The sequence below is a fragment of the Lolium perenne genome, chromosome 7 (assembly GCF_019359855.2).
Source record: "Lolium perenne isolate Kyuss_39 chromosome 7, Kyuss_2.0, whole genome shotgun sequence".
Classification (NCBI taxonomy): Eukaryota; Viridiplantae; Streptophyta; class Magnoliopsida; order Poales; family Poaceae; genus Lolium; species Lolium perenne.
The window spans coordinates 164,490,972-164,506,840 of NC_067250.2; the positions used below are offsets into that span (position 1 = coordinate 164,490,972).

The 15,869-nt window shown below is 44.0% G+C and overlaps 1 protein-coding gene across 7 annotated transcripts in view; it reads left to right on the top strand.

Moving 5' to 3' along the window:
* The first annotated feature begins 754 nt into the window (after window positions 1-754).
* LOC127300983 (rRNA (cytosine-C(5))-methyltransferase NOP2C) overlaps window positions 755-15,869 on the top strand; it is a 30,482-nt gene continuing 15,367 nt past the window's right edge. For 3 of the 7 annotated variants that reach the window (XR_007851756.2, XM_051331182.2, XM_051331184.2), the window contains exons 1-6: window positions 755-954; window positions 3,812-4,136; window positions 5,972-6,119; window positions 7,039-7,176; window positions 8,089-8,151; window positions 9,006-9,127. Coding sequence is in view for 5 of the 7 variants with exons in the window: in XM_051331182.2 (XP_051187142.1) it covers window positions 794-954; window positions 3,812-4,136; window positions 5,972-6,119; window positions 7,039-7,176; window positions 8,089-8,151; window positions 9,006-9,127 (957 nt within the window). In the remaining 2 variants the exon portion in view is untranslated. The remainder of the gene's footprint in view (window positions 955-3,811; window positions 4,137-5,971; window positions 6,120-7,038; window positions 7,177-8,088; window positions 8,152-9,005; window positions 9,128-15,869) is intronic. The other 4 variants (XR_007851755.2, XM_051331179.2, XM_051331180.2 and 1 more) reach the window with 2 other exon arrangements.

The following is a 15,869-nucleotide window of genomic DNA, read 5'->3' on the forward strand; positions in this document are numbered from 1 at the left end:
TTGCGATCAAGTGTTTCAATTCACAAGTACGATCAACATGGCTATGGGATGGATAGAATAATTACCTTGACCAATTCATAGAGCTTCTTTTCCCAGGATGGTATCGCATCCCATGGAGGAGACCAGCGGATCTTATGGAGGAGGAGACCAGCGGATCTCATGGAGGAGACCAACATGCAACAACAGAACCTTGGCCGGGGATGAGGCAGTCATCCAGCGGAGCCGACGTGATCTAGGCGGTGATATGGAGGCAGACCGCGTCGGAGACTGCTCACCTCCCCCTCCTTCATGCACCAGCTTCTAGCGGCGGAACCCTATGTGCCGTCGTGCACGAGTTTGGTCGGCGATTTCGTTGGAATTGGGACGCACTGAGGAGAAGAAGAGATCTTTAGATTGACAGGAGGGAGCTCGGTAGGGCATCGTTTGGTACGGAATTATCGGGAGGCGGTGTTTGCGGGATAAACAAAGGACTGGCACTTAAACAGTCAAAGAAAGGAAATGAGTACCGTGACATTTGTCTATATTATGTGATTTGGTGGGAGGGTAAAATAGTTATATAAAAAATATGTAAGACGAAACCTCTGAAGAAAAGAGAACAAGTTCCTTTTTAAATATTACCTCTGTTCATTTTTAGATGTCAAAAATTTATTTAAATTCGAATGTATCTAGACATTTTTTTAGGCATAGATACATCTAAATTTAGACGAACCACTGGAAACATCTATTAACGGATGGAGGTAGTAGTAGAGATAGAGATAGAAATAGAGATTTCCATTCACGAACACGCCCTAAGATGGATTTCTCTTCTTCCGCCTCCCCCGCGGCGGCGGAACCTGCTGCTGCTACGGACCGGTACACGTTCAGCCCGAGGCTGCGGTGGCAGCCCGAGGTCGAGGAGTACTTCGCCTCGGCGTACGGCCGCGACCACTTCGCCCGCATCTCCCAAGCCCTCGCGTGAGCTTTTTCCTATCACATACTGCTCATTTTCTTCATTTGGTTAAAGTCCTGCTAACCTTAGGGTTCTTGCGTGTTCTTGCTTTGAGTTTGGATGAGGCTAATGGGAATAGATCCTAAGGTCTTTGCTAGGATAAGCTCGAAGTTTTTGCTGCGCGCGGGCTTGGCCTTGCGCCTGTGCTTTTTGTGTACTTTGATGTTCTACCGAAGAAGCTGTGCCGATTAATCTTTTTTCTGAGAAAACTCACAAAGCTTTGTGTCTGGATGCACTAATCGAAGAAAAGTTATTTACAAACCTAAGGTCCATACTTCGAATTTACAACGCTGCAGACCTGCAATCCTAGACAGTGCTGGAAGAACCCACTGCCTATGCATCCGTCCATAGACAGGCCTCACGTTTGATCGTGTGGAGCAAGCTGGCGATGTTGGGCTGTGTGTTTTTGAAGAAGGCAGACATGCACTGCTTCGAGATCCACCATGCTGTGAGCATGATCACGGATTAGGTGCCCTTTTTCACAACTTCTTGCACCAATCCACAAAGTTCTCTCTCACAATTGGCAATCAGGTGGTTGATCGAGTCCACTAGAGGACCTTGTGTCATAACCGCGGAGAAGAGGTGCTGGTGAGGAGGTGGCCATGCCGCCATGGTCTTGTCCAACTGGTCGCAGATCAAGCACCTTGGGGCATGTTGCAACCCAACTTCACCTTTGGAGGGGCCCAGGTTTTTTTCTCAACTTCCAAGATCTGGAGACAATAAGGGCCTCGTAGGTTAGAAGAATTTGAAGGATTTAAATTTCCCTACATTGGATGATAGGAATACTTTGGTTTTCCATGAAATCTAAGAACTCCATGGGAATTAAAACATCCACCTCAACGGCTCTACCTCTTTATTACAATCCGACAATCAAACAAGCTCAATGATTTTCAGTCCTTTATTTTGCAGTGGCATTCATATCATATTACTTTGTAACCGGTTCATGCGAATCAAACTGACAAAACTAACCTGGAGAATATTCTAGCCTAAGTCATTCAACTATGATTCTGTACTAATCATGACATGGCAACAGCTGTGCACAAACAGAAACAAGCTGCTGATATAACTATGGGAGGTCCATTTTTAAATATAAAGGCTTAAAGACTACTAGAACTACTATTTCAAGATTCCGAGCTACTTGCTTGGACTTTAGACCTGCTACTTGGTTGTTCTGATGTTTGAAGGAAAAAAAGTCTAATTGCATATTAGTTAGTTAAGCAATTTTGTGAATAAGTAAAGGCTTAGGGATCTTTTGATTAGGTTTAAGGATGAAGAACATGAACATTTAGCTGGAGAAATGTAACTCAAGAAGTGGTCTTCAAGAACAGCAGTGTGCTATTAGTTAGTCAATTGGGTTCGAAGTTCATCTTCACATCACCAGTAAAGTTTATTGCTTGTCCAGTTTTATGATCCCATGAGTGGCTTTTTCCAGACAAGAGTTGAAAAACAAGATGATTTGAGGTTGAGAGTTAAAGTTTGTGATGTTTAATCTTTCTCGCGAAAACGCAAAAAGCTTTGTGTTTCAATGCATTGATTTGAAAAAAAGGAGGTTTACATATTTACAACCTCAGGACGAGCTAACACCGCACCATACAACTCGACCCACTAGATCTGAGCAACGGCCGGATCAAGGCACTTAAGCCAATCCCGCCTGTGGCAGCCCAGGATTGAATCATGCCGAGGAGACACACGTGTTAGGAGGCGCGTTGTCGAAGATGACCGCGTTCCAATGTTTTCAAATCCACCACGCCCGTGAGCATAATAACCGACGAAATTCCCTTGCACATAGTGCGGGTGTTGTAGATGTGCCAACTAGGTGTACCACAACAGGTTCTCAATTCCGGCAAGCCCGGATGGCCCACAGATGGTGGTGAGGCCTATGGCCCAACCGGGCGGCCCAGTTGCTGGAGAATCAAGATGGAGGAGTCTAGCCTGGAGAAGGAGTAGTCGGATCTGGCCCACAGTAGATGTTAGTTGGATCCTTGACGTGCACATCAAGATAATTAGCTTAGCTTAGACCTAGTCATATCCGGTTGGATCTTTACCATTGTAACCCTAGATCTGGACGCTTTATAAGCCGGATCCTGGGAGCCCTAGAGGCATGACACATATCATTGTAATCTTACACTTTTTGCCTGATAATTCTAGACAAGCTGATGTAGGGCCTCGCCACCGTCGTGAGGTTTTTGAAGCTGGGTAACTCGTGTATCCCTGTCCCGATGACTCCTCGCCCCGTGGCTCCCCCTCTCTTTCCCCTCTGTGAGGCACCCCTCACCGGAGTAGCGTTGAATATGCAATGACAGCTGGGGTAGATCCAGTAACCATCGACAACCATCCCACAAAGTCATCCTCCGCATCCGGTGGTCCAGCCATGTATCAGATCCAAGACAACTCCTCATACCAGATTGTCCTAGACAGCCGTGATTTTTCTTGAAGACATTATTCTGTGTCCTTGGCTTCTTTCGCATTATACTACATTTTTTTACCATGTTTAGTCGTGGCTCATGACTTCAGCATCCAGTCTCCATAAGAGTGGCTGGGTTTTTTTACGTTGGCTCGCCTCGCCTATCACAACCCTCCTCCTTTACCCGGGCTTGGGACCGGCTATGTTGAGACAACATAGGCGGAGTTGACTTCAGCATCCAGTCAAGTAGAGTTTTTTTTGAAGGCTGGGTCAGGTAGAGTTTTTTTTGAAGGCTGAGTCAAGTAGAGTTCGGTGGTGGCAGTATTAAAAGGAGCTAACTCTGGAGTTTTGTGCGGAATTTTCCAATAACTAACGGTTATTGATGTTTTCTTATGACTATGTATAACTTTCTTGATCAGGCACCCGTCTTGTTACTCTTGTATCCGTGTGAATACCCTAAAATCTTCGACTGATGTTGTCATGCAAAAACTGCTCAGTTTGGTTAATCAAAGTGAACTTTGTGGTGGAATGGGTGGTTTGGAGATAGGTGAGCAGAATGGTGAAGAGCAAGCACATGAAGGGAGTTACCTGGTGCATAAGTGCCCGTATTCTGGCCTTGAAAATGTTTTATTCATTCAAGGTTCAGGGCCACATGTTCTGCACTGCGATGGCCAACCTGGTCAATCTATCAAGGAGATAATTGTTAGTCGAAAATGTGCAGAGTCAGTTCTTCGAGGAGCCCAGGTATGGTGTCTTTCTCCCTCTCTGTCCCTCTCAGCCCACCAGTTGTTGGCCACAACCTATACCAAATGTTGGGCCGTTGGGCGCAGCCTTCTCACAATCTCTCAGCTCATTCTTAGTGCAAAAACTGCTCAGTTGTCTAGGAGAACAGATGAGAAACAGGGGAGAAACTTGCTTGAGCAACAAATGATCTTTCACCATAATATAGCAACATATGCTGCATCTCATACAAACTCAGCAACTAATGCCTTACAAGCAACACATAATTGACATGCAACAAATGCATTTATATGAGGAGCTACATCCTGCCACTAGCTTACACACATATGTATGACACACATACATATGTGCTTCAACCTGACACACATGCTTTCTACCACCTCTTGGCTTGCAACTGGTTTCTCTCCATATGGGGTGCCTATCCTTATATAGAGGCTTTAGGTCGGCGCTACAGTGACCGTGTGCTACAGTAACTGACCTAGGCAACTAATGTCTAGATGGCTTCTACTGCTGCTGCAAACAAAACCAGATTTAGACTACTGCACCTAAGCTGTCACACAACAAGCTTAGAAGCTAAGTAAAGGCAAACCGACCTGTCCTACTATTATTACCTATTAAAAGGGACACAAGGATTGTAGCTAATGCCAGTAAGGGTGGAAGTGGGAGAGGGCCTTCCGTGATTCCGCATAATACGTCCCACTTAATGTAGCATGCATGTGCCCTAGGATGTACAATGAAAATATGCGGGATTCGTTGGTCGTCCCGCTTGGCCCACATCGTAACCCAATTTTTTCCGTGTGGTTTGCCTAGAGGCATGATCTACTGGCTTCTGCAGTGATTCTTGTATGTTGCATTTTGTTGGGCACAAATGCAAACAGCCAGCTACAACAATTCGGTGCTCGTGTCTCATGCTTTGACTTGATCTGTTGATCATACGTGTCAATGGGCATTGTTGGTTGGCAGGCTACCGCAAATACCTGCATAATACATGTGGGATGGTGCGGGTAGTCCACAATTAGTCCCACTTGCACCCTGAGCCACCATCATCTTCCAAAAGGCAGCTGTTGGTTATTCTTTCCGTATCTACTCAGACGCTTCAACTTGATGTGATTTAGGACATTAGACTTGATATATGCCATTCAAGTCTTAAATGAAGTCCAAGATTTGCGTTGTCACCCCCAGCCCCCAAATTTACCCGCCACATCTTTTTTGTGCATATTTATGTACTTCTCGGTAAGTAAAGCCATTGTATTTTACTGTCACAAATATATGTACGATGCACAGGCAATACCTTTTATATTCTACTAGACTGCCCTCAACAAGCTCGGAATGATTATTGTTGCTTTTCTACAATCAAACTAATTTATTTCCTTTTTTCTAATTAAATGTAATACACTTATATTGTTATTTCCTCAACTGACCATTGCATTTTTTTTTATTTTCTTGTGATCTTCGGGGAAACCTCTGGAATTCTCATTCATCCCTTGCACACTGCATGTACAAATACAGTAGACTGGGCCTTTTGGGAACTTACACCCATACACACTGCATGTACACCGAGCCCAACACTAGAGCTTTTTGATCAGCGTGGATAAATTAGTGAACGAGTTCTCTGAATACCTTGGTGCTAGGCAGTATAGTGTACTTTAATCTTCAGTGTTCTTAATCAAAAAAACATTCCCCCCTTTTCATGCTGAAAATTTCACTGCTATTCCCTCTTTGTATGTTTAAAATACCTCACTAGATTTTATCTTACTGCGAGTTCACTGTCATCGCAACGCTCACACTCCTCTTTATGCATGTTTTGACCTTTCCTGTTCATTTACTTTTATCTTCAGGTGTATGTCCCTGGTGTTTTGGCTTGCAGTTCACATGTTGAAAAGGGTGATAAGGTTGCAGTCTCAGTCGCTGTTGAGCAACCTGTTAAGGATAGTGGTTGGGCTGTTGGTATAACACGAGGAATCGTTCTACAGGGGTTGCGGTCAGGTGAGCTTTTGTAGTGGAAGTCTCCAGTTCTTGTTGAGTCCTTATTCGATAACATACATATTTTTCCAGGGGAAATCTAAATAGCATATGCATGCAGATCTGCTCTCCCTTGTGGCGTATTCCATTGGGGCTTTGCCCCCTATAGGTAGAGGAGATGCATGCATGCAAGAATCTTCCACCTCATGCTCGCTTCGTCATTAATTGCTAAACCTGAAAGTCCAAAATGATCTCACAAACCGTTGAATCCAATTAGGGATTTGTCTTCACTGCTGAGTTCTTTTCACCAGGGCTTCAAAACAAGATCCTATTTTGTTATGTTTCGACGATAAATTCGTTGCCACCAGTTGCCAGGTTAAGATTTATAGATTTATATGTTTATAGGCACTGCGATATTATGTGAAGCTAGAGAGTGAACATTCAAGTGTTACCAACAAGAGATGGTATCAGACCATAAAAGTAGTGTCATGCAAGTCTTACATGTGTAGAGGGTAACATACTAGTAACCAAGGTAATATGACCTGTTAACCAAGTGGCTATAACTTGTCAATAACCTGCTGATTACTGACGAGAATTTTTTGTTGAACCATATCAATATGAGATCTAGTTCTGAAGATCTCGTCACAATTAGGCCAATGGTGAAATAGGACAGTTTGAGAGAATAGTTTTTGAACATTCAAAACCAAAATAATCTTGTTGATGTGCTTGCATGCATTGATCTCTTTGGTTGCATGTATTTGAGTGAGAGAGAATGGATAGGTGCGACATGGGAAAGCTGTCCTGTCCATTTTATCAAAATATTTGTTTTCATTATGCCATCAAATAGATGGTTGAGTTGTATTGTTATAGTTTGGAGTAGAAAGTTTATTTTCCCTGATCAAAATACAAGGTCATAAACTGTAAAGTCTACTCAATGTTACAGATGCACATTATGAAGAGAGAAAGGGTCTGTACATTGGTCAAGGGATCGCTGCAATGTCAAGGGCTGGAATTTTTCGTGTTCTTCATGGAGTTGCAGTAGAGATGACTGAGAGGGTGTACAAACTCCCATCTTTTAATGGTACATTTTTCCTATTTTTTGGTATACTTTTTTATATTTTGCGGCAAAGAACCTTAATATCTTAAGTACCCATTCTGTTTTTTCACACTTTCAATACCAATGTAAGAACTGTCTAGTTGGCGAACAAACTTTTATACTGTAATGCCGCACGTGACCGCTTATGTAACGTGGCAGAACTTGCTGATAGCTATTGTCAGTTTTTTTTTTTGTCTAGGATAGTGAATGTACTTTGTCATGTCACTTTCTTGATCTTCATTAGTAACAAAGTGCAATTAGCCATAGTTTTTGCCTTTTTGGTTACCTGTAAAACCTTTTGTGCAATTCTGTAAGAAAAGTACCGAAATACATGGGGAGGGAGACTCTCCAGCAACTAAAACACAAGAGATATTAATCAAGCAGAAGAGCTTTGTTGCAACGGAGTTGAACTCTATGAGTGAAGAAGAAAGTTGCGTTGAACCTCATTTTCCACCAAGGGAAGACAGCTCATTTCTTTGTAAAATTTCCCACTGTGTTCCGTCCAAATGTTCCAGGCCATAAAGGCAAGAATCTCCATGAAACATATCTGGCTGAAAGCTAACTTTGCTTTTGCAATCTGTGGCAGCGAGTAGTGCCATTGATCCCCACGAAGTTCCCATTAGCCATAGTTAGCTTCCATATTTCCATCTGTTGTTTCACTGTAAATCATGTCTGTTGTTGTTCACAAGTAACCAAATGGTCACTATTTATCAGCTTGATTTGCTACTTCGTGGCTATATTCTGTGGCAAAGCTCAGATATGTGATATGGTGTGGATGGTGCTTACTGCTTTAATTAGTTCAATTTATTGGCATGCCCTACTTTTGAAATCCATTGAGCTTGGCTTCAGACCTTCAAAGTCATGACCAACTAACTGCACTTATCTTTTATTATTTAGATGTTCTTGAAGGTGAAATATTTCTTCAAAATTTGCCAAGTATTGTGGCTGCTCGTGTCCTTGGTACGATATGTATTTTTTTCTACAATTTTTTTCTGTTGGTCCATCTCTTAACCAGAAGTGTGATTTAATCTGAAGAATTCTTGCAATTGTTTGCTTTTACAAGTACCAAGTCACTTTATCTGTTATTGTGGTCTTTATTTGTGTGTGTACAATACATTAATGCGCAGTATCTGAACTGAAGCTGCTGCTTGCGTTCTATCAAGTTAGGGTTAAACACATGTAGTGGATAAACACTGGAATGATTACAACTAAGAATATATAAGTAGTTATAGGATGGTGGGGCATTTGCTAAATAAAAAAAAGAAATAGTGGTGAACTAGAAGAGAAGTATATTCCATTTGAACATGTGAGTCTGCTGAGTTGATCAGGTTCTTGTACTGAGAGAAAACTAGGGCCACCTTGAAGTTTCATATTCCCTCTGTCCTGAATTAGATGTCACCGATTTGTCTAGATTTGCATGTATCAACTAATTTCAGATAGAGGGAGTATTTTATATAACTGAAACAATTTGGAAGCTGCTGGTTGGAATAGTCTACAGATTTACACATCTGGAAACAAACCAGTTGAAATATTGAATCTTGCGACATCTGAATAATTTTTACTCCTAGAAATACGCTTGTCCACATATGGTTGACCTACACGACATTACCTGCATTCTTTAGAATTTTGCTGCTATAATTATACTGATGTTTTTCTTTATGCAGTAAACATATTAAACTTTTTTTTTTGCCTTTAAGCCTTACGTTATCCTTGTTATGAATATTTTTTTCTTATTGACTACAATATTTCCAGTCTGATTTGTAACATACTGGATATGTGTGCAGTAAACATGTTTTTTTCAATTTATTCAATAGATCCCCAGCAAGGAGAGCGAATACTGGATATGTGTGCTGCTCCAGGAGGAAAAACAACAGCAATTGCTATCCTTATGAGGGACAAGGGAGAAATTGTTGCCCTTGATAGATCTCACAATAAGGTAATTTCATTATGTCAGATTCAGCATATGAAAGTTCCATCTGAACTTATGTGGTCATGTTTTGCCCCTGCATCTTGATGTCTAGGACATGGTTTGAATGCCTGATAATGCGTCATCAAATATTTGTTTTTTCCATGAAAAAAAGGCAAAGAGAAATTGAAGTGAGTCTCACGATCCGATCCGCTCACCCTCGTGTGCGCCAACGAGTCTCTGAGCTATTGTTGATTTGGAAAAGGCAAAAAAAAAAAAAACCCTGCTAAGGCAATTACCTATAGATTGAAAAGAGACAGCCGCTGCCCTTTTTATCCTAGTCTGGGTGATCCTGACTAAGACTTTGTAGTCCGACTTACTCCAGGATAACTCAACCCTAACTCTATCCTTTCCTCCTTTATCGTCTTGTATGCAACATGGTACTTCCTGTTTGCTTCTCCAAAAGGCTAAAACTTCTAGTGATCTGGTCTTGTTAGACCTCACCCCACTTCTAACTCGGAGTCTCGGACTCAGTGATCTGGGTTCATCCTCCTTCAATCCTCGAAGTCCTTTGCTCAGTCCGCCTTTTCTCCACCTTGAGGCTTGGGACTGTTGCTACTTTAATTGGAAGAGTGACTGCTCCTTGGGACTGTCTTATTGTACCTCCGAGGCTCTTACATGTGTGACTGCAAAAGGAGTTCACAACATGAAGTGAGAGTAGAAGAGCAATTAAATAATGAAAGAAAGCTGAAAATTTTCAGGGATCTTCAAGTCGCTAGGGTGCTAAATCAAGTGGCAATTTGCATTCAGTATCTAAGGTTTTCACCCTCAAAACAACGCAAATTATAAACTTTGTCTCACCAAGACATGAGCGCAAATTTCAAACCGTGTGAGCCAACTTCACCAAACTTCGCATATATGTTTGCCTAGGTCCCTGACTTGTATTTTTTTTTTCTGAGAAAACGCATAATACTTGCGTTTCATTTCAGTTTCACTGAAAGGTGGAGTTTTTTTTTGTTGCAAACCTCCTAAGGGGCACACGAATAGAAAACAAATGACAGCTTTAGTGCACATCCCAGGTCTGTGGCAGGACAGGCCAAAGTTTATCAGTGACATGAGACAAAAGAGATAATAAAATAAAGTAAAACCGAACTAATATCTAGTACTAGCTTCTACACACTTCTACTATATTCTAGGTAATATGGTCCTCTAGTTACATGTGTTGTAGTGGTTTCCAGAGTATTCTAGTGTAAGTTGTAGCTAGAATATTTGTTGTAGCTTATGTAGTGTTCTCTAGAACACTCTAGTTGTAAGTAGAGCTAAGTAGTGGAAGGCTCATGTAGCCTATAAATAGAGGTCCAACATCTACCTATGTATTCGACTATGTACCCCTACCTATCAAATAAATGGAACCTTGTGTTCTGTCTTAGATCTTGGACTAGATCTTGTGTGTTGAGTTTTGGATTGAACTCTTGACAACCCCGCCCCTAGAGCGATATCTAGCAACTGCCCATTGAGGAAATTTGTCAACACAACAATCCATGATGGCAAAGACGACGAAAAATATGAATCCGAAGATGTAGAAGGACAAGATGTTTGTGAAGAGGAGAAGAGGTGATATGCATGATTCAGCCCCTCATGTGCTCAACACCACATCCCGACAACACACAACGGTAGAAAATATTTGAAAGAAAATGCTCGGTGAATGGCAAGGTATGCAAAATAGTGATTGATAGTTGCAGCTGTGAAAATCTTATCTCTCAGAATCTGGTGAACCATTTAAAGCTTGAGACACATGATCATCCAAACCCCTACACTATTGGATGGATTAAGAAAGGAGTGGATATGAGGGTCACCAAACAATGCAATCTGCCACTCTCTTTGGGCAAGTACTATCGTTATGTGATGTTGTTAATATGGATGCCAGCCATGTTCTTCTTGGGAGACCTTGGCAATTTGATGTGGATACAACACACAAAGGGAAGGAAATTCTTACTCTTTCACTTGGAACAAGCAGAAGATCATCATTCTACCAAACCAATCAAATCGTAATAGCTCCAAGGCGAAGGAGAAAAGTGCCTACAAATGGAGGCTAAAATCATTCCAAGTTGGTGATAAGGTGATGGTATACTACCGGAAAGAAAGACAGCCCTTAGACATTAAACAGAAACTTAGACGGCGGAAATATGGACCATTCTCTATTCTAAGGAAGATAAATGATAATGCTTATGTGATAGATCTTCCAACTGAGATGGGAATCTCCAACACATTTAATATGGCAGACTTGGCTCTTTTTCATCCAGAACAAGCACTCTATGAAGAGAACTCGAGGTCGAGTTCTAAACAACCAGGGGAGGATGGCGAGGGACAAAAGAGAAAATAAAATAAAGTAAACAGAACTAATATCTAGTACTAGCTTCTACACACTTCTACTACATTCTAGGTAATATGGTCCTCTAGTTACATGTTGTAGTGGGTTTCATAGTATTCTAGTATAAGTTGTAACTAGAATATTTGTAGTTCTTTCCCTAGAATATGTAGTGTTCTCTAGAACACTCTAGTTGTAAGTAGAGCTAAATAGTGAAGGCTCATGCAGCCTATAAATAGAGGTCCAACCTCTACCTATGTAATCGGACTATGTACTTCCTACCTATCAAATAAATGGAACCTTGTGTTCTGTCTTAGATCTTGGACTAGATCTTGTGTGTTGTGAGTTTTGGATTGAACTCTTGATAGCCCCTCCCCTAGAGCGATATCTAGCGCAACACGTTGAAGCGGTTCCTTCAACAATTGTGCTGTCCATGTTGTAGCAACACGATGGAGTTGTTCCTCCACAACATTGTGCTGCTTCAATCAGCCCCTGCCTTGGCCTAGAGAGCTGCTTTGTCCTTGATGCGTGCAATGAGATTGCGGATTGAAGGTTGGGCGCCCTCTAAGACGCAGTCATTGCAGTGCTTCCAAATTATCAAAGGAGTGAGTAGGGGCTGCGAACGCCAGGCCTTTGTGCATGAGTTTTTGCTTGTATTGAAGACATCCTTCAGAGGACGACAATCAGTGAACACCTCATATGCGGAATTCTGCTCAAACTCTTGAAATAGGGAGAAACCTCCGATATGGGTCAACACCTCAGCATACATGTCGGTGTCCATTCCCAAAGTGTGTGCATCAGGACCATCCTGCAGAAACTGTCGCTGAGCCCATGGTCTTGGTTCAGCCTGTACTTCCTGCTGAACCAATGCAAGAAGAATGGCAGGCTCCAATGTTTGAGGAATCTGTGTGCTTCAACAGATCCACGAATCTCAGCCTTCAAGCCCCGAATAAACTGTGAGACATAGAATTGTTCATCATAATGCGGGTTTTGAATCGCAATCTGGTAAGACAGCTGCTCAAACTGCATCTGATATTCCTCCACTGTACCCTGCTGCTTGAGTGCCAAAAGCTGCTTCATGAATCTGCGGTGATCATCGGTGCCGAACTTCTCTTCCACTGCCAGCATCAGTTGCGGCCAAGTGTTGATCTCGTGACGAAGACGATAGGCTTTCAGCCAGAGTGCGGCATTTCCTTCCATGTGCAAAGTAGCTGATACAAGCCAGAGAGCAGGATTGACATTAAACAGACGAAAATAGTCCAGGCACTTCTCTTTCCAGATGCGTGGTTGATCACCATCAAATCGGGGAAACGACATCTTCAGGTTATGCTTTGTGGATTGGTCGCCAAAGTTGTTGTGTCTACTGCCGCCAACGCCTCCCTGCCCAGTACCTCCGAGCACACCGCCACTTGGGCCTCCCTGACCAGTACCTCCGAGCACACCGCCACCAGCGCCTCCCTGACCAGTACCTCCGAGCACACAGCCACTTGTGCCTCCCAAACCACCGCTGCCCGGAAAACCAGCGCCAACGTGAGCCATAGTTCCCGTTGCAGCAGCGCGTGGCGAGCCGGGGCCGTCCATGACGCGAGCTCCGGTGGTGCGAGCGGATGAAGAAGCGCCCTGCGTGTTGCCTGCCCACGCAGCGCGCGTGGTGCAGACGGTGCCGTGCCCCATGGCAACCCCTTCGTCAGGGTCAGGGTCATCCTCCTCCGGCGACGGGTATCGCACCCTCTCCAACGCGTGCGCCGTAGTGCCGATGCGCAGATCAAGCTTGGCGAGATGACGCAGCGTCTCCGCGTTCGCCTTGGCGCCATCCTGAACTGCGTGGCGATGAGATTGAGCTGCGCGACGAGCGACTGCTGCGTCGTGTCCATGACCGCAACGCGCCCATGCAGCAGGTCAACTGCCGACCGGATCTCCCGTGAGCGCGGCCTCCGTGGTAGCCGCCGCTTCCCCCATTGCGTCGATGACGTGCTGCGTCTGGGGAGACGACTTTCCTTGCTTGACTGGCGCCGTCGCAGCTCCTCACCGTCGAAGCCCAGAGATCGATGGGTTCAATCGAATCGGGAGGATGAGCGATGAAATCCCCCCAAATTCATCCCGCTTCTCTGGATTTGACAGCTCCAACACAGCGAATTGGGAACCGAACCTTGCCCCATGGATACGATCTGAATCTGATACCAAATGTCACACTCGCCCTCGCCCCCTTGCCGGTGTGATTGCCGACGTGAGGTCCTCGATTTCGACTGACTTGGAGGAGAAGAAGAAGAACAGAGAGAGGGGTAACGAGTAGAGATTTGCCTTCTGTTCCAAAGTTCAGACTTGATCGATGCCATCTCCGAATGCCGCTGCTTCTCTTGTAGTCCCAGCCGGCGCTGCCAGCCCATGACCACCAGGCCCATGGTCCCTGACATCCAGACCCATCTCTTCTATGGCACCGGGTGTGACAAGGAGGCAGGGTGTGTGGTGTTAGAGACCATGTCGTGCAAGGTGGTCGGCGGTCCAAGATTGATCCTGATCTGCCAGCCTGTGAAAGAATTTCACCCTTGGCGGCGCCCAGTTCCTCCAGATGAACTTCTAAATCTTCTTTGTATCGATCCATGGAAAGTGGCGAGGTAACCTGAGTGTGCAAAGTAGGTGCCGCTCATGTTCCACTTCCGGGTTAGGCGACCTGGTTCCTTGGAGGATGGTGTGCATGATAGCATGCCATAGTTGGATGTACTGCCCAATCTCGTGGATGCAAATGATGTCATGGATTCCCTGAGCCCATGCATTGGCCATCGGTAACTGTTCCTACGTTCTGGTGCGCTTAGGGATGCGGTTAAAGTTGTGGCGCGATCTTGCGTATCGGCCGCCGATTCAACATCCTCCCAGAAAGGCAGTACGGCCATCGCCCACGACCAGTGTGGTGGAGGCGAAGAATAGGGTGTGCTCCTCGGCAGAGAACTGCCCTCTCTTATAAAACTGGAAAACTTAGATCCAGAAAGCTCGTAGGTTTTCTTGATTTAGGATCAATGGTGATGTTTCACACTGGTCACAGCCCTGCTAAGCACACAAAAGAAAGCCTTCGAGAAATGTTTACCTCCTCCAGCCAAAACAACTAAATGTTGCATAGGTGTATCGATATACAAACACATGACAACAACTTGTCAATGGTTGGGTATATTTAACTGTTTTTCAGGATAAATACTCTGTAATAAGCTACAACGTAGTTTCAAAGAATCGGTTCTAAATTAATCAAGTAAATCTGTTGATATTGTAGTGCATATCTAGGCTCCTCCATGAGCCTTTTTTGTAGAGGTCAGGGGTTGACGCCAGTTCTCACTTGGTCCTAAGTCCAAATGGGCCTCCATTCCCACTAAGACACTTATACTCACACCCATCCTCACAGATGTTCAAACTCTGACTTCAGTGAAAAGTCGTTCAGCCTTTACATTCACAATACTGTTGCCCTAAACAACTACTTTTAGCTCATGGATTTTTGAGGATTTTGTGCTTTTCCAAAATTCTCGTCAATTTCCTTGATCTTCTCTGTTCACCTTTACATACTTTACGTTGGGCTCTTGACACGGGGGCTCCTAAACTTCACCAACTGGATGATAACTAGCTACCAAGTAACACCAAACATGCAAGCCTTTGGGAGAAAACAAAATAAATCAGCTTAAACTCTTAAATTGAACCACTTGTTGATCGAGTTGAATCTAGAGGAAAGATTGAATAAGTTGGGGAGTTCATCTCCACGAGGAAGGTCTTAGTCTTGGAGGAGCAGGCACATGGCTCTGAAAGGGTAAGGATCAATTCTAACTCTAAGGGAAGGAGGGGTGACGAGGGAATACCCAACCGGGTAGGACCAAAGGAGTGGGTCACTAATCAAGACTAGGGTGGGCTAATCCAGTGGCCACCTCGCCAACTCATTCAAGATTATCGTGGTGAACAAGCAAATGAATCAATGGTGATTAGTCAACTGGGGTTTAGATGACTAGCCCATATGATGTAAACCCAGGTCAAGTTATCTATATAAGGTTGGCCTGGATAGAGTAAAGGGAAATTTCTATTCGCCCTCATAGCCGCCATAGCTTTCATAGCCATCATCTATGCTTCCGGCAACACTGTGAACATATAGACATCAATATACTCAAGCAGAGTAGGTCACCTGGGTACATATTTTGTCGTGTACCAATCTCATCCAGGTGATCCAATGTCAGTATGTCACCATCGTCAACCATCTCATCTAAGCTACCCCTGCAGCATCTGTGTCAACAATACATCGACAATTGGTGCCTACCATGTGTGTGTGTGTGTGTGTGTGGGGGGGGGGGGGGGGTGGGGATGTTGACATCTGGAGCCGTGTTCCTGGCGTGATCCCTCCCACCAATCGCCGATGACATCTCGTTCATAATTGGA